Source organism: Denticeps clupeoides, chromosome 3 (assembly GCF_900700375.1).
Source record: "Denticeps clupeoides chromosome 3, fDenClu1.1, whole genome shotgun sequence".
In the NCBI taxonomy this organism is placed as follows: Eukaryota; Metazoa; Chordata; class Actinopteri; order Clupeiformes; family Denticipitidae; genus Denticeps; species Denticeps clupeoides.
The window spans coordinates 15,324,409-15,347,805 of NC_041709.1; the positions used below are offsets into that span (position 1 = coordinate 15,324,409).

The following is a 23,397-nucleotide window of genomic DNA, read 5'->3' on the forward strand; positions in this document are numbered from 1 at the left end:
ACCTGACCTGATCAAGAACGGATCTGGGCCGGATGGAAGGGTAAAGGTATTTCAATGTAAACATTAAAAGGAGACACAGAACATATTTTGTTTAAACTTTATTCACTTAAGGGGAAAATGCCATTTGGAAATAAGAAACAGTTATTAGGAATTCAGTGATTGGAAAAGCAGAATAAAATAAAAATGGAAAAAGCTTTTTTTTTTTTTAAGGAAAAAAAATTACATTAGAATGATATTGCTATACAGTTTTAAATATTACGTTTTAATCAATAAATACATATGCAGTTTAAGCAAATCATGCAACTGGATTCTGAGAATTTCCTGTATTTTATTACAATATAATACACATGAAAAATATCTATTTTTCAGTTTCTTAATATATATAATATTGCACATATCTAGTGACTGGTTAATTTGCATTTGAGACCAGCCACATATACATAGCATTTATTATTATTAATAATAATAAAAGGTTAATGATAAAACTTTAGTGTTGGCTGCAATGCAAACAGTGAGAGCTGGAAAGGCAGTGCTGGGAAAAGAAGTGGAAAACAGGACTCGGAAAATTGGTTTCTTACATGTAAGCGTTGAATTCAAACCTTGTTCATAGAAATCTATAGTCAACTGTACATAGCAGTGCTGTGACATAGTCATGTACATCATACCATATAAAACTACCAGAGGTCTGAAACACAGCAAATGAAAACAGGAGATTTACTGTTTATTTCCCCACACTATTGTGTACTTTTGCTTAATACCACCCCAACACACACACACACACACATACAGAGAAAAAAAAATAAAACACGTATTACAAAAAAAGAAAAGAAATTAATGCATAGAACATACAGACTGGTTACCAGGAATATAAATGTAAAAATTAAAATGCTAAATACAGTACGTTGATGGAATACATTGTCAAATTAAAAACACCAAGCGCTGTGTGTACAGTATCACAACCCATCACTCTTCCTGCTACAACGCATCAGGTGTGCAGCTATGCACCATGGGTAAATATCATGCAGTGTGTCACATGATTTGTTTATAATATACATTTACTTATAAACAGTCCACAGTACTTTCCACTTCATGATATACACCAGGTCAATGGCAACGAACGTCAGCAATTGGCTAGTTGTAAAAGAGCTGTGCAACGGCCGTTTCGGGGTTCCGACCTTCGTATCAGCATATGATTCACCAAATGATTCGCTGCAACTGACCCTTTATAAATCAATCAGTGCAAGAGTTTTTTTATTTTATCCTCCTTAGAATGCATCAAGTGTCATCTGACCATTCCTTCACCAGGGGAGAGGAAAGAAAGGAGACAATTCTACACATATGAGCCTGAAAGTAGCTGGGTTTGTTACTGGGCCTTTCCTTGGTCCATCATTTAGTCAGATGCGAACCCTAAGGCATGGTGGCCAATCCCATTTTCAGCCTGGAACTTGTCAGACAAGTACAACAGAAAACGCTATCAACTGGTCAATAAGACATATTGGTGGATTTGTTTTTGTTAAAAAAAAGCAAGCATACAGTATACAACTCAAGATGAAAAATCATAAATAAAAAAAAAAGGAAAAGACAGGCCAAACATAAAGATACTCTAGTCTAATAAATATTTGCACACATTTTAAATGAAGTGATGAATGGAAGTATGTATTTAAAAAAAAAAAAAAAAAGAAAAATCTGTAAGAGGTGGTAAACTGGAATCGGGTGGGTGGACAGCAGGTTGCAGCAGTGCTTCATTTAGAGGGATTATCACTCAGCGCCCTCATCCCTCAATGAACACTGGTTTAAAGAATCCATAAATAAGAAACGCGCCGTTGTATTGAACAAGAGAAGAAATTATGAATATATATATATTTTAAATAGCACTCCAGGCCTGTCTCTGCAGCAGAGAGAGGATGCAAATTCCTTCAAAATGCTAAATTAAAACAGGCTCTATGGGGCTCACGTCAAATTCAGTAATGCTGAATGGGACACAGGAAAAAATAAAAAAAAAAGCTCACAAAACAGACTAGTGGGAGATTAGTGGGGCCTGAACTGAAGTGATTAATTTTCTGCCTAAAGCATGTTCATGTGTCAGAGGTCAGAGGTCATGTATCAGAGGTTCTGCTAAGACTTGAACTATGGGGTGTGGGCATTTATTTGCTGTGGCATGTATTCATTTGGGCTATTAATTTGCTGTCTTTTCCTTCATTACATGAAAACCTTTAAAAAGCATCAGGAATCGGGTACATGGCATGGCGCCTGTGTTTGAGTAGTTGTTAAATTTCTTATCAGTGGTTTTGCGTAAACCTCAGTGTGTGTCATACACAGTGTTTCTTTGCCGGTAACCAGAGCAGGTTTATTTAGCTCTCCCAGTCCGTGCATGGCAGCCCTTCGTCTTCTGACTCAGACTCAGGCGATGCCTCTTTGATGCGCCGAAGGGCCTCGTGGATGCTGCGCGTTAGTGGGTCAGCGTCGGCAAATGCACCCTTGGATCCATTTTGGTTGTCCTGACACCTCTGGACCTTTCTTAGCGTCACACCTTTACGGATCTGTGCTAGGATGTTGTTCCCGTCATCCTCGTCTGGGTCGGGCCCAAGCACTCGTAACTCGGCCTTGCGCAAATGGAAGCTGCCCCGTTTCAGAGAGGCCAGGACTTCGTCCATGGGGGAGCTCGCTGTTTCAGGAAGAGAAGGAGAAAAAAACTGGATCATTAAACGGCAAATATAGGACCTATTAGGCATTAGTGAGCTTTTTGTAACCATTTAGTGTAAAGAAATGGCATTCCCGATAAAAGTCTGGTGATATTTTCTCTCCCTCCAGCAATTATTATATGACTCGGTATATTAATAAATTGACGAATATGAACAAATGCAAAAACATATTCATAAATATGTAAGCCCACAAATCCACAAAGTTAGTTGCTCTGTAAATGCCAATTACATGCAGTAGCATGTCAATTAGTACAATTACCATGTATCAGAAAACAGTGAAGAAGGTCGGGCAAAAACTGCTAAAACATTTACAGTTTCTGAAATGCATGAAGCTGGACCGGCTGAAAAAAGCATAACAGCTACATGTTCCTGTCATTTACACGTGCCATTTCAGTGTAATTCACAGTATTGTTAAGTAATATTTACATTTATGGACACCCTTATCCACTTACAATCAGTAGTTACAGGGACAGTCATCCCAGAGACACTCAGCTTAGGGACACAATGGTAGTGAGTGGGGTTTGAACCTGTGACACTGGGTGTTGCGTCCCGTGATCATGTGATGTGTGGTCTGTATGTTCTGTCTTGTTTGTGTTTTTCCTTTTTGTAGGAGGAGCCTGTGATTTACGGAACTCCTCCCAGACCTGACCCTGATTTGCGCTCCCATCGGACTGAGGCCGTTAAAGACTGCGTGCTGCGACGAGGAAAAGGGAGAGAGGGAGAGAAGGAGAAAAAGAGGAGAGAGGAAAGGGAGAATGGGAAAGTACACCAGACCGATGCCCTGTTCCCATTTAGGCGTCACTTGTATTGTTTTGTTTTATTAAAAATCCCTTCGTTCCAACGGTTGTGACGTTTCGCTCCCTCTTTCATAATTGTTCACGTTCCTGACCTAGACCAGGACGTAACACTGGGGTCTTCTGGTTCATATGCAAGTGTGATACCCACCACCCCTGTAACACTACAGAAATCCTTTTTACCATGCAAACAGCAAAACCAGTGGCACTGCATACCATCCCATGAGTATATTACCACTTGATAGGAAATGCAAATGCTGAAATATAACCATGATTTAAAATAACTGTAAACTGATACAGTCTGTCCAGACTGCGCTGAACGATGTTGATACCTCCATTACTGAGGATATATGCTACCTCTGCAACTCTGTTAATTACAGCAGCCATTCTCACCTCTCCTCCACTGCGAAGACTCTAGTGATGCGGTCTTTCTCAGCTTCTTCCTGGCGTTCACTAGCTGGCTGCTATCGAAAAAGTGGGCAGAGAATGGAGCGAGAGGGGGCGGGGACCCAGTCTGGGGCTGGCGTGTGGGGCTGCCACCCTGCCCTTCTCCAGCTGACTCCTCCAGAGGTGGAGCAGGTGGTGGTGGGGGTGGTGGAGGTGGTGGTGGGGGAGGGGGTGAGCCGGGGGAGTCCAGCACAGGTGGCAGCGAGGATGGGGATGCTGTAGAAGAGTGAGCCCCTGGAGCGGCGGCAGCGCCCATGGTGGGTAAAGACAGAAATCCTTCTTGAGCGTGGAACTCTACAGGCTGAGTGATTGTGGAATGATCCTGAAGAACCACCGGTGGGCTGCATTCCTCCGTCTGCACGCTTGCTGCCTGTGTCTGTGGCTGGTCTGCTTTCGGGGCAGCGGGCTGGGCTGCACTGCTTCTCTTCCTGGCGTAGGCCAACCTCAGTCTCTGGGATTTCAGGGTGACTTGGCCTGGATAACGCTGGCGAAACCACCAATAAATTCCAATCAGATCCTGTCAGTGGCATCCAATACTGATACATATTGCTAACCTGACATGGCAAATACAGCCAAACACTATAGCTGCTCTCCGATGGGCAAACCTATGTTCTAAAGCAAATTAAAAAGGTGAGCATTACAAGGAAATTGTGAAAGGTGTCGATGAAAGCATGATAAATCGATAAAACCACCTGCACATCCATCGACACCACCCAATAGCGCCAAATATACCAGACCCACATATTGATAGTGGCTTCCTGAGGCCAACATAATAAGGTAGTGACACCCCACATTTTTAGTTCAAGCATAAAAGCAAACCGAAATGGAATTTATTTCTATTTTCAATTAAATGTGTACTAATTTGTTTTAAAGTTCACTGTAAATAAATAGGTCAAAGGGTCTTCTTCACAAGGTGTGAAGGCTGACTATAAAATAATGGTGAATAAAATTGTAATTGTTCATTATTTTCATGTCAATTAATTATTGACCGACCAACCACTGGCAAACGTGGTGCTCATATGTTGCTAGACTAGACTAGATGTGTCTGTGAAGCTTTAACATTTTTCCTTTTGTTTTGATTGCAAGAAAAGATATGGCAGTGCCATAGCAATAACATGCTTGAGGTCACATCAGCTGATGTCACCCCTAAAGTGCTGACCTACGGCAAGAGGCCAAACCACAGCTCGCAAGAGGCCAAACCACACCAGTGATGACATCACATGGCCTACCATGAGTTTATTATTGCGTAACTGACTAACTTGTGATTAGACAGTATGATTAGTTGTGTGAGCTTGTGATGCTGATTCTTTATCATTTCTCTTCATAATAAAAATTTGTGCAGTTTGAGGCCTGACTTCAATGAGCTCACTTGTTTGAAGTTGCGCAGCCTGTCCAGAGTTTTCTGCCTCTCTTGGCTTACTCTAGTGTTCCTCAGCTCCTCATCCTCTTCTTCATTCTTCATGAAAGAAAAGCAGACATATGAACTATGAAACTCACATGGGCTTGTGTGCATATTCACTAAATATTGAGTTCAGCTCAGCTCCACAAACCTGTCTCACAGTCAGCTGGGTGCCTTGACTGTCTTGGCTGCTTTGGCGGTGTTGTACCTTCTGGTTGTGATTGACAATGCAGATTTCCTATTATAATAAAATCAATTGGAAACAAAGTTGCAGGCTCAATGGAAAGTCTTTCATTGATTGAGCAAACATTAAAACAGAGAAAGTCTATTGTTTTTCAAAGCCACCACTTCTTTTTTTCCTGCTGTGTCTAACCTGAGTGCTCCTGAGATTTTAATAATTCCTGAGTATCTTACACTTGGTAGCACATTTATCAGCATCGTTCCATTGATGCAGCGTCTTTATTTATTTTCTATCACTGATCTGCCATGGAGATACAATATTATCTTCAAACTCTCTACCATCAATAAAGTAAGTAAAAACATCTGATGTATAAAGACAGATCATAATTAAGCAGCGATATAGTTTTATAGGTTGTCAAAAACAGTTTTACAAAATCAATCCAAGAAGATATTAAAGACAAAGAATTAAATATGAGCAAGATATTGTGTGTGTCACACACACACACACACACACACACATATATTGGGTATTAGGATTTTGAACATGAATATTCAGGGATATAGTACTCTGTCAGTTTTACAACAGTCTAGTGTTTGCTTTTATATATTAAATCTGCATATCATTTCTGTTTTTGAACATTAGCACTTACTTACAGATTGTTATGGATGTGGCATTTTAAAACTGTGAACCTGTGCATCTATGGATTTCTATAGTTCTGCCCTCTGAGGGAGTGACCCTCTCTGTTCTGTGTAACACACAAAGTTGCTGTTGCTTGTTTTGGTGTTGTACCCTTTTGTTTTTGAGGTAGGCTTTCTTGGCGGTGATGCGCCCCCTCCTGGCCTCAAGCTGCCGTGTCCTCTGCTGCAGCTTGGTGACCTCATCTCTGAGAGGGGGGGCAGGGGCCAAGGGGTCTTCGGTGGCCCGCATGGCATCTGGACTCTCATAGGCATCGTAGTATACCACCTCATCCTGCCTCTCTGTAAAACAATCAAAGCACACATACACTACCAGTCAAAAGTTTGAACACACAAACTTATTTATGGGTAAAAAAAACGTGAGGTTATGTTAAAAACAAAGAACATTTGAGTCTCTTCAAAGCAGGGAGCTGTGTGATGGCAGCACTTTACACTCTTAGCTTCTCTCCACCACTAAGTTAGTTAACAGTGATGGTGTATTTCCAGCAGACCTGAAGGTTTATGCTGAACACTTTCTTCACAACTGACTACAGAGAAGGATTCCATTTAGGACGGCTTGCAATCATCAACACAAATGCAGTCACTCAGACAGACATGAATTATAATTCATGCTCATAATTCACCGGTCATCTGTCTCCGCAGACTCTGCAGCTGCGCAGTCAGCAGCAGTTCCTCATACTTCAGAATGTCAAACTGGATCTCATACAGCTGCAGCTGCAGCTCATAGTACAGAGCCTCCAACTGGTCCAGGCGCGTCATAGCGTCCTCCCCATCCTGCAGTCCCTGCATCTGAGAGAGAGACAGAATTATGAAGTATAATGAGACAAATGTGTGGAAACAAATGATCACAAACAAATGTTCACAAAACATCATTAACACAAACATCGTGTGGCATATTAACTTGTGTAAATCACAGCACTGTTTGCATGATTTAAATGGATATGAGCTGCACTGTGCTAGATTCACACATTGATTTTTTTCAAGTTTCTACGGTCATGAAGCAGGTGTTGAATCAGTTATTGCAGCACTTATATCCAGGTGCATTGTGGGTACCTCCTCCCGTAGGCCGTGCTTCCTCTGCTCCAGGCAGATCTCTTTGGCCCTCATGAGCTGTAGCGTCTCCTTGGAAACAGCATACTGGAGTTTTTCCATGCGCTCCACTGCAGCGGCCCAGGCAGCCTTGCCGAACTTGCGCTGGTCGGCTCGCATGCGTTCATACATCACTGCAATATGCACAAACACACAAGCTTTTAGTTTTATTAACCCCCCACTTTAACTAAAGGAACTGTAGATAAGCATCAATCGCAGGTTAGGGAGCATTGTCTGCAATTCTAAGAAACCACAGCATCTAAAAACTGAGACCATGTCCACAAGACACACAGATTTTCTTAGAGACCTGTACTAGTGGTCAGGGTTGGCAATCACAGAGACTCCTATGATAAAACAAAATAGTGGTATGTGTGTCCAGGGCAACAGACAAACCACGATAATACCATAAATTACAGAACAGTTATGTGCATCGCTATAAAAACACAGTTGCTTACAGAGCTGAATTTCGAATTTGGATGTATTGATCATAGATACCAGTGTATTGAAAGCTGAACTAGAACTTGGCAGTGGTGAATTGGTGTCTCAGGAAGAAAACTCGTAACTGAAGGGTGCCACTGAGGTCCCCTTTAGCAAAGCACCATCCCCACACACTTCCCCCCAGGCAACTTTCATGGCTGCCCACTGCTCACTAAAGGTTAAATGCAGAACACACATTTTGTTGTGTGCATTGTGTGCTGTGCTTGCTGTGTATCACGATGACAAAAGCAATCAATTAACTAAGTTGGTGCACATAGAGTGAACATAGAGTACCTTTCTGTGCTTTGGCGGTGGTCTCAAAATACTTGACAGTAAGGTCCTGTATGGAGAGCACAGCAGTGTGGGCCTTCCTCTGCCAGTCCTCATCCTCCCTCCGGAGCTCCTCCACCCGCCGAGGGCCCAGGTACTCTGTCTCCAGAGAGATCTGAATGGATAACAGAGGAACTGCCGGTCAAACAATAGATGCTACAGACAGAAGGTGACTGGAGTCATAAACACCAGTTCAGACTGTTGCTATGGACACAAAATGGGGGAGGAAAGGGTAGAATTAAGGCTTAATTAGGGCTTGCTCCTGGTTTCTTAAAGGGGTAGAGTAAGTATAGAGTTATAAAAGATGTCATTTGCAAATCATCAAAGATGCAATCAATCCATTTATTTCTACATTTATTGAAAGGCTGGGGCTAACTAATATTTTGATAACTGATTAATCTCTTATTTTCTGAATTCATTGATTATTACCATTATTACAAAGTAAACAAAGACGTGTGTGTGTAATATATATATATATTTGTAGGAAGGGCTGTGTGATATAGCATAAAATGTCTATTGCAATATAAATGTAACCATAAATTTATATTGCATAGAAAAGGCACTGCAGCAGGAAGTTGTATAATAAACTTTTTACAAATCAAGATATAACATCATCATATACCAGATAAAACAATATCTGGGCAAATCTACTGAAAGTGGACTCTGTCCCACCCATGAGGCCAGTGAAAAACCAGATATTTGTATGATGTGAGCGATTGTATAAAAATTTTGGATTTTCTGTATTCAGCTGTAGAGTTTACTTAAAAAAATTGTCAGAAAATAGACAAATATTTCATGGAGGGATTCTAAGATTTTATTTTGTGTTTTTTTTTTTTTTTGCACACAGCACCAAACAGGTTAGGACTGCCAGATGGATAGACAAAATCATAGTTTTTATACCAAAAAAGATACAACTATTAATAAACATTTGTAGCCCCTGCAGACAAATGAGAGAAGTGTTCTTTTATTTGAAATGAAGCAGTGGAATGTGATGCTAACACCGAATCAATTAGTATAGTTGTCTCTGTCTTTTTTTTTTTGCGGCACCAATTTACATTTACTTTACAGTATGTTGTGCCTTTGTGAAACTTGCAACATGTGCAACTGTTGGAACACAATGTACAGAAACGTGAAAAATGGAGAGCAAACCTCCCCCACCAGTACTCCCCATGTTAATAGTGAAATGGGAAACAGATGCTGCCAGAGCTCCCACACTGCCTACACACTCAGCTACAGTAGCCACCCAGTTCAGGGATCTTCCCACTTACTGGAAAAAGGGGTCCCAGAGCAGCAATACTGAGGAATCAGGAAAGGCCAGCATGTTTGTTCAAAGATGGAAAGTGAAAAGGGGTGGAAATGAAATGAAAACATGAAGCTGCAGCAAAACTTTCACACGAGTGAGACGTGACCTAACTGCACAACTATTCCATCCCTTCCAAGGGGTCATGTGCACGTGCACATCCACAGCCATGCAGACCCCGTCTGCAAACACCATAAACTACTTCACGCATACAGAAACGTATTCAAAACATTTTTTTGGAACTTCACCAGAGCTATTTGGTAAACCATGGAGACAGCAGACCTACATGATGTCAGAAGTCAAGCAAATAGTGTGAGGTCACAGTAACCTCAAATGGGAATGATGCAATACAAAGATTGTGATGACAAAGAGCATATTGTAAAGACAGATGTTCCACAACACACACGAGCTGTGGAGAGTCATGAGCAGGCAGACAGCTGGTTTTGTCAGAATGGTGATATCCTTTCAAGTTAGATTTTAAGAGCACATTGCACTGAGCTTTGAACATCAGCAGTAGAAAGTTCTGACTTTCAGCGGTTTCTGGCTAGGCGCCAAAGACAAACAATAGGATCATTTCTTAATAAAAATAATAATAATCTTCATAAATGGGTTAATGTGAAGGAAATATGATTGGGACAAGACTGCACTTTATCTATGATGATAGTTGTGCTCCATGAAAATGACATACCTCTTGGACAAAAAGTTGTCCCATTAATAAATAAATTCAGTATAAATACCTTTATTGTGGAATTAACTTATTAATGGTGTAATGTGAAAATATTCCTGAGACACGCACATATTATTTATACATACACACACACACAGTAGCAAAACAAGCTACCCCCAAACACCGCCTATGTGTAACATGACAGTGCAGCTGACATGACCATTTCTCAGGACTCCGGCTATTTATGTGGCTACAGTTTTGGTTCTTTATACCACCATGTGCTCTGGACACACAATCCACGACCTGACCCCAAGCATCTAAATTATTTACGGATACTTCACCATACACAAACATGCTCGTTTTTTTCCATTGTGGGCCAGTCTGTGAAAGTGTGTTCTTGTGGCCCCATCTGTCTTCAGAGGGGGCTCTGGTGAATAATCACCACGGGAGAAGGATTCCTCCCACCATGCTACAACCTGTGCATGGTCCCTAAGGACAGTCATGGGTAAGTTGAGCACCGGCTTCATCATTCCCACGACAGCAGTGATGTGCAGATAACACCAATCTCTCACACAAAGAAACGGTACGAATCACAGAAGACAGCATTCTGTCTTCTAATGTACAACTGTTCTCAGTCTCTCCAGCAGAAAACACTTGCTACATGACTGTAACGTAATGTAATGGGCCAGATTTCAGGCATGCAGTTGTTTGAGGGAAACATCATGCGCTTCTCAATCTTACATCACCAACATGTACCCCTGCCAGCCAGACCTGATCTACATAAAAGAGCCGCAGAGGCGCTGCAGTTATCTGCAAAGTTCCATTTCAGTTCATTAATGAAAATTCGAATAAACAGATGGATTTTTTTTATTAATGTATTATGAACAGCGTTTCTGTTCATAATAGGGCCCCTATAGCAGAACTGGCATCAACTGGTCTGAAGTGTATTCTTAAATTAGTTACTTTTCATTTGTGTCTGTACAACCTAAGCTCTCTACGTGATGTACGGGACATTTTGATAACACAAGTTACTTTAGCCCCATAACTAGTGGTAAGAACTATGAACAAGTGTGACATGTATGTAGTACTTGCAGTGTCTTACTACTGGGTAGTTCAATATATACAAAAGCCATACAAGCAGTTTGAAATCTTGCCACGTGAAGCATGGGACACTAAAAAACTCACATAAACATTCCGACAAAACTGTTGCACCAAATATTTCAATGCATAATGGGTGTCAAAACCGTGCAATAAAATAACGTTTAAATAATACTAATATATGCAACTAAAATGACCAAGATGCAGTGATGCATGGGACAACAATGTCACTGGTCTAAAAGCTACATATGAGTTTAACATATGATAGTCAGTACTAAGAGTTAAAATGTGTTCCCATTAAAATGAGTACCAGGACAAGTAAAAGTGCAAATATTAGATCATTTCTGTTTCATTTTCCAGAGAAAGTCTTTTTAGGTGCCATGATTACTTGTTTCTATCAAGGAAATAAGGACAGCCCCCCCCAAATCAGCTGATGAACCAAACAAAGTATTCAGACAAAGGAAAACTCGTTCTTACATTGACTCTAGGTCCTGAGAAATAAGGTCTTGGATCCTCTGAGGCTCATATTGAACTGTCATGTTCTATAAACCGCTAGTTGTATAGTGCTAACTTTAAGCACTGCTTATTAACAACAAAAATTATACAGTATGACAGACCCTGCAGTTGACACCCCCCAACACTTGACCCTTCTGCACACAAATGAAAGAAACATCGGAAAGGAGTGCTAGAGTGCCTGGTGACAGAAGCAGAAGTAACACAACATTCCTTATTTGTATGTCAGAATCTTTAAGGAGCGTTAATGAACTAACAGAATGCCGCAAAAAAGGGGCAAAGTTTGAAACTGCATCTGTTGAAAACGTTGTGAAAATGTTCGACCTGAACTGACGCACTATCCACACCACATGTTTTATTCATGTCCGTCCTTGGGCCCCACAAGAAATGCAATACCCACAGTGCACCTCTCCAACACTCGATAGGGCCATCCGACAATGGCTCTTTTTTTGTTTGTTTGACTGTGCACGTTTTCCCCCTCGCGCCTGACATCCCATCATCCTATCAGTCATTCATCTTCTTATTCGCGTCCGTCTCACTCATTCATGCCCTCATGCATTCATTCATGAAGCGGCCGGTGGCCATATGGTTTCAGCAGCCAATCCTCCACATATCCAGCAGAGCTCAGAAAAGCAGCAGCCCACCAAGAAACACACAACACATTAATAAACATGGACATAAATATCAAAGGATGGATGTAAATGCATACTGACTTTCTAAAACACACACACACACACACACACACACACACACACCTGCTTTTACACATGGGTGGAACTCAGGAAGGAGGTGAGTTCAGTATCACTCTAATGTGAACATCCTGTGTCTCCTGCGTCACCATTTCCTGGTCGTACTGAGAAGCGAGAATCATTTGTATGGAAATCAAATCAGCTTTCACTTATAAGCAGGTTTGAATGAGTGATGTAAATGGTATTTCACGAGACAGTGCCAGACAGACCGTATCACAGCCAATAAAAATGACCTTGAGCCAGTCTGTAATTAAAGTGTTCATATGGGCATATAAATATTTTTTTTTCTGCATTCTGATTATCTGCAAAGTGACTTGCAGACAGAGGGGAGGAGATGTGAAACTTGAGTGTGTTTCTTCACAGGTGTATATGAAGTAAGGGGGATGCTGTTACTTAACGGGGAGCGTCTCACGTTGCTTCTGAAGATCTGCCATTACCTGCCTAAGGGCCTTAATGTCACCCCTCCACCTCACAAAACAAAATGTAAACTGCATGCAAATACTTTAACATGCCCGCCCATTCCCTGCCCCCTCCCTCCCTTCCATTCACAGCTGCACTCACATCCCATCATGCCTGAATCATCAGTTCTGGAAAGAAAGCAACCGCCCAAACTGAAAGGGAGCGTGATTTGCATACAGCTTTGCTTAGTCTTGTTCTGCCCGAGTTCACGGTTAACGGCACAAATGCTCAACACGAATGTAGAAAAAAAAAAAGATGGCTACTAGAATCGTGATAGTAATAAAGTAATATAGCAAACACCTACATCTTAAGTGTACAACCTGGAATTTCACTTTTTTTCAGTAAGCTTAACCAGCGAACAAACTAAAAAACTGTGGTCAAAAAAATGTAGACTGTGTGCCGATTGTGGAAGGATTTGCTCTTTTTCGCAAACAACCCAACTACTTGGAAATCAGGATTCTCCAAAATGTCATTCTTACCCCATGCCCAAAGCATTCCCAAATCGGCTCATAAAACATAACTCATAATCTACTGGTACGTCTGTGCAAAAAAAAAAAAAAAAAAAAAAAAAAAAAACAATTCCAGAAGATGGATATTTCTGTGTTGTCGGTGTGTACGGCTAAAGTTCTACAGGCAAATTCAGACACAATGAAAGCTAGAAGGCTTAAAAAAAAAAAAAAAAAAACAGAGTGCAGCTTTTTGCATCGGCAAGCCACTCCTGGCAAGCCTCCTAAGCAACAGCACACTCTCAGACCCTTGCCTTTACTGTACGCAGTCCGCTGGCAGGCGTCCTAATCGACAGCAGATTCTCTGCTCTCCGTGTAAAGCTGCATGGCTGGCAGGCTCGCTAGCCGAGCGCAGACCACAATGCTGCTTTGTGCTTGGGCTCGGAGAGACACCGCCGGCTGTGTGAGTGGGGGCCTTATGCGGCCATGCTGGGTGAAGAATGTGGCCTGCTGAAAGACAAACACTGGAAGTCACCCTAAGCAAAAAAAAAAAAAAAAATGACCAGACCCTGAGAAATGACTGCAGCAATAGAAGGACGAGTACGAGGCAAACAGAGAATCGCAACGAGCGCGCACTGAAATTCCATCTACTTCATGTGGCTGGATCGGCAGCATGCGGCCAAATTTGCAGGGACTATTAAATGACACGACTAGCACACTGTATTGGTGCCATTACGCTCTGGAGACGAATATTAGACACGCGACACAGAGAGCAGTCTGGGAAAGTGACAGTGAATGAGTTGGTGCGGTAAAGCGGTAACGCGAGTAGAGGACTCGCTGAGACGGAGGAACTGCTCGGCCCGCAGTGATAATTCTCGGGCTTTCTGGTAAGCAGATCTGGCCTAAAGCCTCTCCCACTGATCCCCTGCCCAGTATGGGGCTTGGAGACCCCAGCCACAGCCAGCTGTCCCTCGGGAGCCCTGTCAGCTCCAGGGCACTTCATTGCGGCGGGATGAGATTGCCATGACGACTGCATTGAAAGGTTACAACTTCCAGAAAGACTTGGTGAGCGGTAGGTGAGCGGCACTCCCTTTGAGCGCGTTGCGTTGCGCGCGTGTTGCTTTCAGAGCAGGTGCAACTGTCTGCGCCCTGCCCCTGTTTAATGTCAACATCAAGTCGTTAATTTGTGTGTTTTGTGTTTTGCATGTGTGTCGGTGTGGGTCCCACCTTGATCTGTTGCCTGCGGAGCATGGCCAGCTCGCGCATGTCTCTGAACGGCTGGAGAAGGAAGTGGTAGAGCTCGGTGGTGGCCTCCACGAGGTCCCCGTATGCCTCATCCTGCTCGGCGTACAGCTGCAGCAGCTCCACCATGCTGTCCATACCACGCTGCTTCTCCAACAGCTACAACACACACACACACACACACAAATAAACAGTAACTCAACATACGTCCAGTAAACAGATTCGCACGCTCTTTACACAGCTGCCTTCTAAGGAAGAACACAATGGCTCCATGCCGGACATGTTTGGTCAGACAAATTTCGAAGTTGGTGGATCTCTGCGTGGTTCACACAAATGTCTTACTGTTCATATTAAATAACCAATGTGAGGTCACACATTAGATGTTCCTTCATGATTGCTGTTTAGAAAATTATTAGTTCTGGATAACCACAAAAAAACTGAAAACGGGGGCCTTTTTATGCAGACAGTACGACTTGCGCATTGCCTATAGCTCGCCAGCTATGACATTTTGCTTGCTAGATATTTGGTGTAAAACAAGTCTGCAGGCAAACTGAATGATAGTCAAGCCCACCTCAAAAATTGGGCTTAAAATAGTGATGAAGCATTCGGAAATCCGCGCTGGCACAGGAGTTTGGCTATTCAAACCCGGGATCTTCTGCAAATGGCTGAACATCACCAGCAACCAGTGTGGCCGTTTTTGACACCACTGAATGTGAGCGGCGTTGTGATGTGCCGCGACCTGTGAGTCAACAGATTAGAGGCGCTCAGGAAACGGATTGTATGGCAGGGTGGAGATCTGGAAATATCTGAAATGGAAGAATGCTGTACGACAGGAAAGCAACTTGCGACGCTCACGCCAGAGAAAGGGGCTTCTTCGGCATCCCAAAGCGGTGCAACGATGACAGGCGGCTGTTATTAGCCCCTATAAAGACGGTAAAGGCTGCCTCGTAACTGCAGCAGCAGATGCAAACAACGTTATCTTTGTCGCCATGACCTTTATTATACTTCCAGAAGTTTCATATCAGTTATGCATGCAGTAACAACATGCGTATGGTTAATGTAGTCAGCGGCCGCCTCTCTGGCCGAGTTCGCAAAATGCGTGTCTCTTTTCAGCCTGGCAGTGATGCGGCCACCTTAGATATGAACAGAGCTTCTCTCTTCCTCTCTGCCTGTGTCTTTCACACTCCAGGGCGAGTGGGGCGAGCGAGAAGGGTGGACACACTGGCCAATTCAGCTTCCAACACTGCAGCCACTGTTTATTTTGGCTGGTCATCACCAGGGAGATGCCATGGGGGTGGACCCTGTATCAAGCCCTTGGCCCCTGCAGATGCTGACATCCTGAGGGAAACCCCACAGCCAAGAGGGCAAAGAGTGCTTTTTCAGTGCAGACTTCTCAGCTGGGAAGGTTTTTCCTTGTACGATGGAAACACACACTACCGCTCTGTACCTGCCACCTCGAGAACGATGAAATGACCCCCCCCCCACTAAAAAAAAAGCTCAGCTCAGACTGGATGATTGGACTGATCGGAAATGATGAGGCCTGGGTTCGAGCCACAGAGCATGCTCTTGAAAATCAACATCCTTCCCTCAGTGGTTAGTAGAGTTCAATACTATGAACCAGAGCTCAACTCTCAGCTGCTCTCTAGTCATGGAACAGCTTGCAGGAATAGATCAATATACTGGAACCTCTAATCTAGAACTTGAAAAAAATCACAACACGCATCCATAAAAAAACCCACAATGGTCCAGTCTAATGTTACAGTAACAATGAGATGGAAGAACATGACTTGAACCTGGCTAAACATATTACATCTCACCAGTCACACTGAGCCCCCCCCCTCCAGTTCGCCCTCAGCTCCACTTTTCCCGTCGGATGTACTGGCATGCAGTGACTATTGTTCCGTGCTTTCTGCCTCAGTGTAACACGGCAGCTCTGAAAAGCTCCCTGGCTCTGGCAGAGGAAGGAGATAATACTTCCACTGTGACATTATTTCCTATTTGCCACCCTTATCCACTTTACTTTAAAGCTGCGGTGAGGTGCATTCTGAAAACCTGCGCAAGAGAACGGCAAAGGCAGGATGGAATTCTGTGTGAAAAACCAGGAACTTTGAAGACCAGGTGCAACATACAATGCAGAGAGCCGCGGATCAGACTGCCTGAGGCACTTTGCATACGTTTCACATAATGGATGGAATTTACAGTGTGTGTATGTGTGCATGTGTGCGGATTTACCCTTTTACCTCATTCTTAAAACTAAGTTTTCAAGGCTTGGAGCATCACTCCAACAATAACAAAAGCCCTTCATTTTGAAGACAGCTTGTTCAAGTCCTGTTCTGCAGCACACTTTGTTCAAGGGCCATTCACTAATGAGCGAGGTGCAATGGCCCATTACGTTCAAAAACCATGTCGGTCCGGTTTGAAACAGACCAGCCAGTAATGATTGGTAGGAAATATTTTGGTCTTTTTTACTACTGTCTAAATCTGGTTACATTTGGTAGGATTGCACCAACAAGTTTGCACCAAGTAATTTCAGGCTGCCATCCACAAATGAACAGTTTAGAAAGTCTGGAATGTGAGCATATGCCGGTCTGTTAGTGCATTGATGTGTGTGTGTGTGTGTGTGTGTGTGTGTGTGTGTGTGTGTGTGTGTGTGTGTGTGTGTGTGAGAATGAGTCAAGATGTTAATTCACATTGTATGTGTCCAGCGCTTTAACACATTTATGCGAAGTTTGGCCACCCACGTTCTCAGGGTGTGGTTATCATCTCACATCCTTTTTACAATAAGCTCGCAACTCAACAGGACACCGAAGAATAAACAAAGGCATCGTCACTTCGGGGTGTCCGAGCCTTTCCTGCTTTTTCCCCCTCCTGCATGCATTAATGTTCTGGCAAAAAGTAGCCGTGTGTGCTAAGCCTGAGGAATAAAAGCAGCTTAGCCTGCACTCCCCTTCCACTTACATGTGCCCTATGACCTGTTGGAACAGCCCATGGAGAGCGGACCAGAAGTCCCTTCAGCTAATCCTGGACTGGGCATTGGTGCGGCTAGAACGTCCCCATCAATGAGAGCAATGGGAAGGTGCTAGTAGGATTATCATTTTTTCCTTTTATAAACTCTACTTATACATTGTAGAGGGCAGCCTGTCACAAGCCATAGAACAGAAATACATGATTTTTAATATCTATGTTCATTTCCAAAATGAACGATGTGATTGCCCAAAAGCAAACTTTGTGAGCAGATGCAGCATCACCGTCAATGGCCACTTCCACTTTAGAAGGTGTGTCAAAAACCAATGACAATGCTTGTGTGCTTTTGCCCCCACACACACACACACACACACACACACACACTAGTAACACTAGCACCACCTTATCAATCCAGATTTCACATCGTTGCAATCATTAATTCTAGCTTATTACTTAGAATATCTCTAGAGCACGGCATTCTCTCCTATAACTGGAAATGTCGGACAAAACCAGTGCTATTTTTAAAATAATCAGTTATAACCAGTTATAAAAGTTTTACTTTCGTCTAGTCGGGTGATTCAGAAAAAAAACTGCAACCAAGCCTACACGCAGATGATGAGAGGAAACAATCACTTATCACTCTTCTAATCAATCCTCTCACCAACGAATCGCAGAATCTAAATGCTCCGCACACTTAGACGGCAACAGGGTTATTTTACCACAGGAAACTTCAATGACTCAGTAGTCTGACATGGAGATGTTCAAGACGATGGTATGAACCTGCCACGCTGCCTCTTGTCAACTGCCTTCAGGCCTTCAAGACACACAATGGTGTGATAATTGCACAGTTTGTTTTGTTCTTCTCCTTGGCCAACGTCTGTCAGTGACATCAGCAGCTGACAGGGGGTCTCAGACGGCCCTTCGCCTGCCACCCGCAAAACCCACAATCTAAATCCACCGTGTCTCAACGGTGATCAGTCACTTTTGGCCAGTCTGCTGTGTAATCCTACGTGGACCCAAAATGGCCTTGTCTGCAGTCTTCTTGGCGAGGAATAAACAAAGAGCGCAGGGACGCACTGTGACATACAGCAGCTCCAGTGGGATGGACTAGCTTTAAAACAAACCAGGCCAGAAATAGAGAGCCCTTGGAATCTCACCCTTCTTTCCTTCTCATTTCCCGGTCTTATTTTCCTCCCTCTTATCTCCTGTTATTCTTTCTTGCACCGTTTGGGTGCTCTCTCTCTCCCCCTCTCTCCATGTGTGTTCAAAGGTCACAATAAAATGGTACAGATGTCACGACAACCCCCTTGTTTGCTCACAGCTCTATTAATATTTAGTATTAAAGCTACTTTTAGTGGCCAGAGGGCTGCCGCGGCCTTTGACGTTGCCAGACAAGGTCGCCATTAACATAAATACACCCGCTAGATCAATATTGGTTATAGCAGGAAATAGTGCACGTGTACCGATGTCTGCACATCAGCCATTACGAATAAACGCAGGCAGAGAGTCAGTGCAGAATCAGATGTCATCTTTGGAACCAGAATCCTTCGGTTGAAATCCCGATTAAATCGAAACTCGTTTTCTATAATTTGGCGGTTGGATGGATGGGAATAAAGAGCTACATATCAGAACAGAGGCCGCCGATTCTATTAGAACCAGACATAAGGCAAAGCCAGCTGCAGCCCAGCTCAGCTGTTTTCTGGGGAAGTGACTCATGGACCAAAAAATGATAATAGTTTGGCCCTTACACTGCAGGGAGGGGAACAGAAAGGAGGAGGGATGGAGGGAGAGCTGTGCGTGTTGAGTGCTTTACACAGTTAACTGTGTAAACATGGGGCTGCATCATGATTTAGTGTGTAACGCTCTAGTCTGAAAGTGGTTTATTAACCTACATCCCCAGGGCCACGTCTCTCGCTCACACACACAGACCTCTACAGAAAAGTAAAAAAAAAAAAAAAAAAACTCTACCAACGAACATTATATACTATTATACAACTTTGTGTAAACTATTTCAAGACTTTACATTACAACAGCTGCTATTTGTTGTGCAATGAAAAATGTAAAAAGCTTTACACACCAGATTAGCCTAATCACATGTTTCCTTTTGTGTAATCTCTTGAATAACAACCTCCTCACTTAAGACCCCAGAGTGAACAGTTTTACAGCACACACCACGAAACAGCCCCCAACTGAAGCAGATGGCGCTCCAGAGGAAGTGATGCAACCGCCACGTTCTTGGAGAACCTATAGATCTACACAAAGCAACGTGGGCGAAACAATCCCGAAGAGCCTTATGAACGCAGTCTAGCGCAGGAAACAGAGTCCATCCATGCAACATCAAGACTAGATCTACACCATGTGGTCCTCACAATAGGTCATCACATCTACATGAGTGTTGTCCGAGCAGAAATATGATACTTCCCTTCCACTATCCTATTTAATACGACCACTATAGAAACAGATTGGCATGCTTAAGTAGAACAAAATATGAATATATTCTGCGAAGGACATAAATCGAACATTTAGCTCTTTATTTGCATTCAACAATGTTGGTTCAGGGACAATTATGGCTGAAAGGGTGGTAGTAGCCTAGTTTGTAACACACTCGTCTATGAACCAGAAGACCCAGGTTCAAATCCCACTTATTACCATTGTGTCCCTGAGCGAGACACTTGACCCCAAGTTGCTCCAGGGGGGCATGTAAATGTAAATGGCTCCATTATGTCTAAGAATTCACGGTAAATTATGAAATAGACGGATGGGCAGTTGCTAAAATGATGACATCTGCAAAGTTACTGGAATGAAAATTTTCTAACCGAAGTTAGTTATGCAAAGCAACCACTGATGGCTGGATCAGCGTAGACAACCTGAGACTCCTCACCTCCTGCAGGCGCTTCTTGGCCCTCTGGAGCGCATCCTCGTAGCCCTTCTGGCGCAGCTCGCTCAGGCTCTCGTAGTACTCCTCCGAGTCGTCGCAGTCGGTGAAGAGCACCTGGGACAGGATCTTCCAGCCGCACGTGTCCAGGGCGTGTCCGAGGTAGACCTGCAGCTGGTAGCACAGGGCCTCGGTCTCCCGCTGCGTGAGGTCCGGCGCGCCGAACAGCACCGTCCACATTCCGGACTGCTCCTCGGGGAACGGGGGCAGGCAGGGCCCCAGGTCCGAGTTGACGGCGCACAGCTGCAGGTGCGCGGCCCGCACGTCCTGGAAGGAGAAGAGGCCGGCCCAGCTGAAGTCCTCGCGCGCGCCCGCCTCCGGGTCCTCGGGGACATCCGGGTCTTCGCCGAGGACGGCGGCCGGGTCGAGGACCTCGATGTCGGCCAACTTGGGGGACTTTTTTGTGCTCCTTTCCGCGGTCCTCTCGCGGACGGGGCTTTTTGTTGCGCCCGGTCCTTTAACCGGACTCTGGGTGTTCTGGGCGGCCGCGTCGGCTCTCTCCTTCGCCGGACTCCTCGGGGGCTTTTCTCGCACGGGGCTGCTGAGCGAAGTTCTCTGCTTCTCCCCGCCCGCGGGCTCCCCCTCGGCCGCCTCCACCAGCGAGTCCCGGACCGCGGTCCGCTTCTGGACGGTCCGGTTGTGGCACGTTATGGCGAACTTTCCCTCGATCTCGTTCCAGGCGACGATGAAAACGAACTTGTGCTTCTCCTTCTCGTCAAAAACATTTGGCCGCACGGACACCCAGCCGCACTCTAAAGCCTCCTCCATCGTAAAGGACATCTCACCCAGACCCAGACCCCCCCAAAATGCTGGAAAAAGTAACGATAATATAATAATAATTATTATAAGCTGCCGGCCTCCGGATGTCGCCAGAAAGAACACCAATAACAAGAAACGTGTCGCGGCAGAAAGTGCGTCTGTTGTGCTCGGTACAAGTAAAGGTGACGTCGACGGGCTAGCTAGCTAACACTGGGCCGCTTAAACCCCAAAACGTCCCTGTCCGGGCCGCCCGCGCTCTGCGACACGTCGAAGCCGCCGACGTTCATCCTTCCTTCCTTCCGTCCGTCCGTCCGCCGCCTCTTCACCTGCTGGCTTCACCTGGTGCGCGGTGGCGTCGGGGCCCTTTGTGCCTCTACAGACAATGCGGAGTCGCGGTTCCCATCGTCACGTGTGAGGATCTGTTTACAAGCGCGAGGCGAGACGGGGTTGGCTGCGCGCAGATCCGGGGGAGGAGAGGAGAGGAGGGGGGGGGGGCGAAGCCCGACAAAAAAAATACATATACACACACACACACACACACACACACACACACACACAGATCACGGCACACCTACAGCAGGGAGCGATGTGGCGGCTTCTGCGGGCTTGGACAAAAGTTCTGCAGTCCGGCGTCGACCAGCTGCTGACGTAACGCGCGGGCGAGCGTAAACATCTGGACGCAGCGTGCGTCGTGACGTCATCGCCGCGACTGCCCGGCTGGAGGGGGCGCGCAAGATCCCTCTGCCCGTCGAATGGACCTACGGTGTACCCTCGCCGCGTCCGTCGTTCGTGTACGTTCGTGTTCACAGCGTCTCGTGTAACATTGCACATGTGTTCATTCACAGTTCTGATGCCTTCGGTGAGAAGCTACCAATGTAAATGGTCATAAAAATAAAGAAAACACACTGAATGAGAAGGTGTGTCCAAACGTTTGGCCTGTACTGTATGTAAAATATTTTGTTTGTATTTAGTTGCACTTTCCCTCTTTAACTCAATGGACACTGTTTTATTTATTTTGTTGTTTTGTGTCAAGAAGCTTTTTTGTGTGTGTAAATCCATATTTGTGCTTTCACCTTAGACTGTGTTTCCAGGACAGTCCGTTATGGTAGCACAGATAGTCAGAATACCTGAAACTTTACAATTGTCTCATCCTGGTCCATCCTGGAGAATCCCCTGCTGGGGACAAGATGTAAAATCACTCATCTTTTTCATGGGTTCAGGCCCTCAATATAGGCTACTGTACTAGTTATTGTATTATATTGTGTTAGACGGTCATTCTAGGCTTTTAAAATATTTTTTACAATATAAAATGTCTTTGTGGACCACTGACCTAATGAGTCAAAAGTTTCTCAGTAAGATTTTTTTGTTGTTGTAACAACCATTCATAAATATCATACAACCAATCATATATATCATACTTTCTTATTCTACCCCATTTACCCCACTAAAAGGAACCTTAATATTAATGAAAATACATATTGCTTTTCATATTTACAAACCGGAGAATGTTCATGCATTCTCAGTATGCCGTATATGATACCAGCATGGGGATGAATTCTGTAGAAGCGACTGGCGTTTCAATCATTTTACCACTAGAGTGCAGTATTGAGTCATTTGTAATCTAATGGTGAGCGAGCTCTTCATATTTTAGCATTTAGCATTTGGCAGATGCCCTTATCTAAAGCGACTTAAAACGTGCTTTCATGTTAACATTAACATTTACAGCATTTATCAGACACCCTTATCCAGAGCGACTTACAATAAGTAGTTACAGGGACAGTCCCCCTGGAGCAACTCAGGGTCAAGTGTCTTGCCCAGGGACAAATTGGTAGTAAGTGGGGTTCGAACCTGGGTCTCCTGGTTCATAGGCGAGTGTTACCCACTAGGCTACTACGGCCCCTTCATCATCAGACGTACTACGTTTTGTGCACTATACTAATATATATACCACTCCAGGCCTAGATGCAGACATGCAGTCAGTGCAAGTAAAGTTCTTAAATTTCTAGAAATCTGAAGATGAAAATGAAGAGCAATTTTACATTTTAACACAACGACGAAAAAGCCACTGTGCACTAGCTGGAAGATTTGTATTGCTTTTAAAAGGAAGAGTGGGCAAATATTGCCAAGTCAAGATGTGGCATGCTGTCAAGG

General features: G+C 44.1%; 1 protein-coding gene across 1 annotated transcript; it reads right to left on the reverse strand.

Annotated features, from left to right (window-relative positions):
- Nucleotides 1–117: 117 nt before the first annotated feature.
- On the reverse strand, nt 118–21,888 carry jmy (junction mediating and regulatory protein, p53 cofactor). Its single transcript, XM_028974891.1, has 10 exons — nt 20,434–21,888; nt 14,574–14,747; nt 8,079–8,229; nt 7,272–7,441; nt 6,842–7,007; nt 6,313–6,500; nt 5,494–5,580; nt 5,313–5,399; nt 3,890–4,427; nt 118–2,665 (listed from the first exon to the last, which is right to left on the reverse strand). The coding sequence occupies exons 1-10, from the start codon at nt 21,265–21,267 to the stop codon at nt 2,352–2,354; spliced, it is 2,709 nt and encodes a 902-aa protein (XP_028830724.1). The 5' UTR covers nt 21,268–21,888; the 3' UTR covers nt 118–2,351.
- Nucleotides 21,889–23,397: the final 1,509 nt, after the last annotated feature.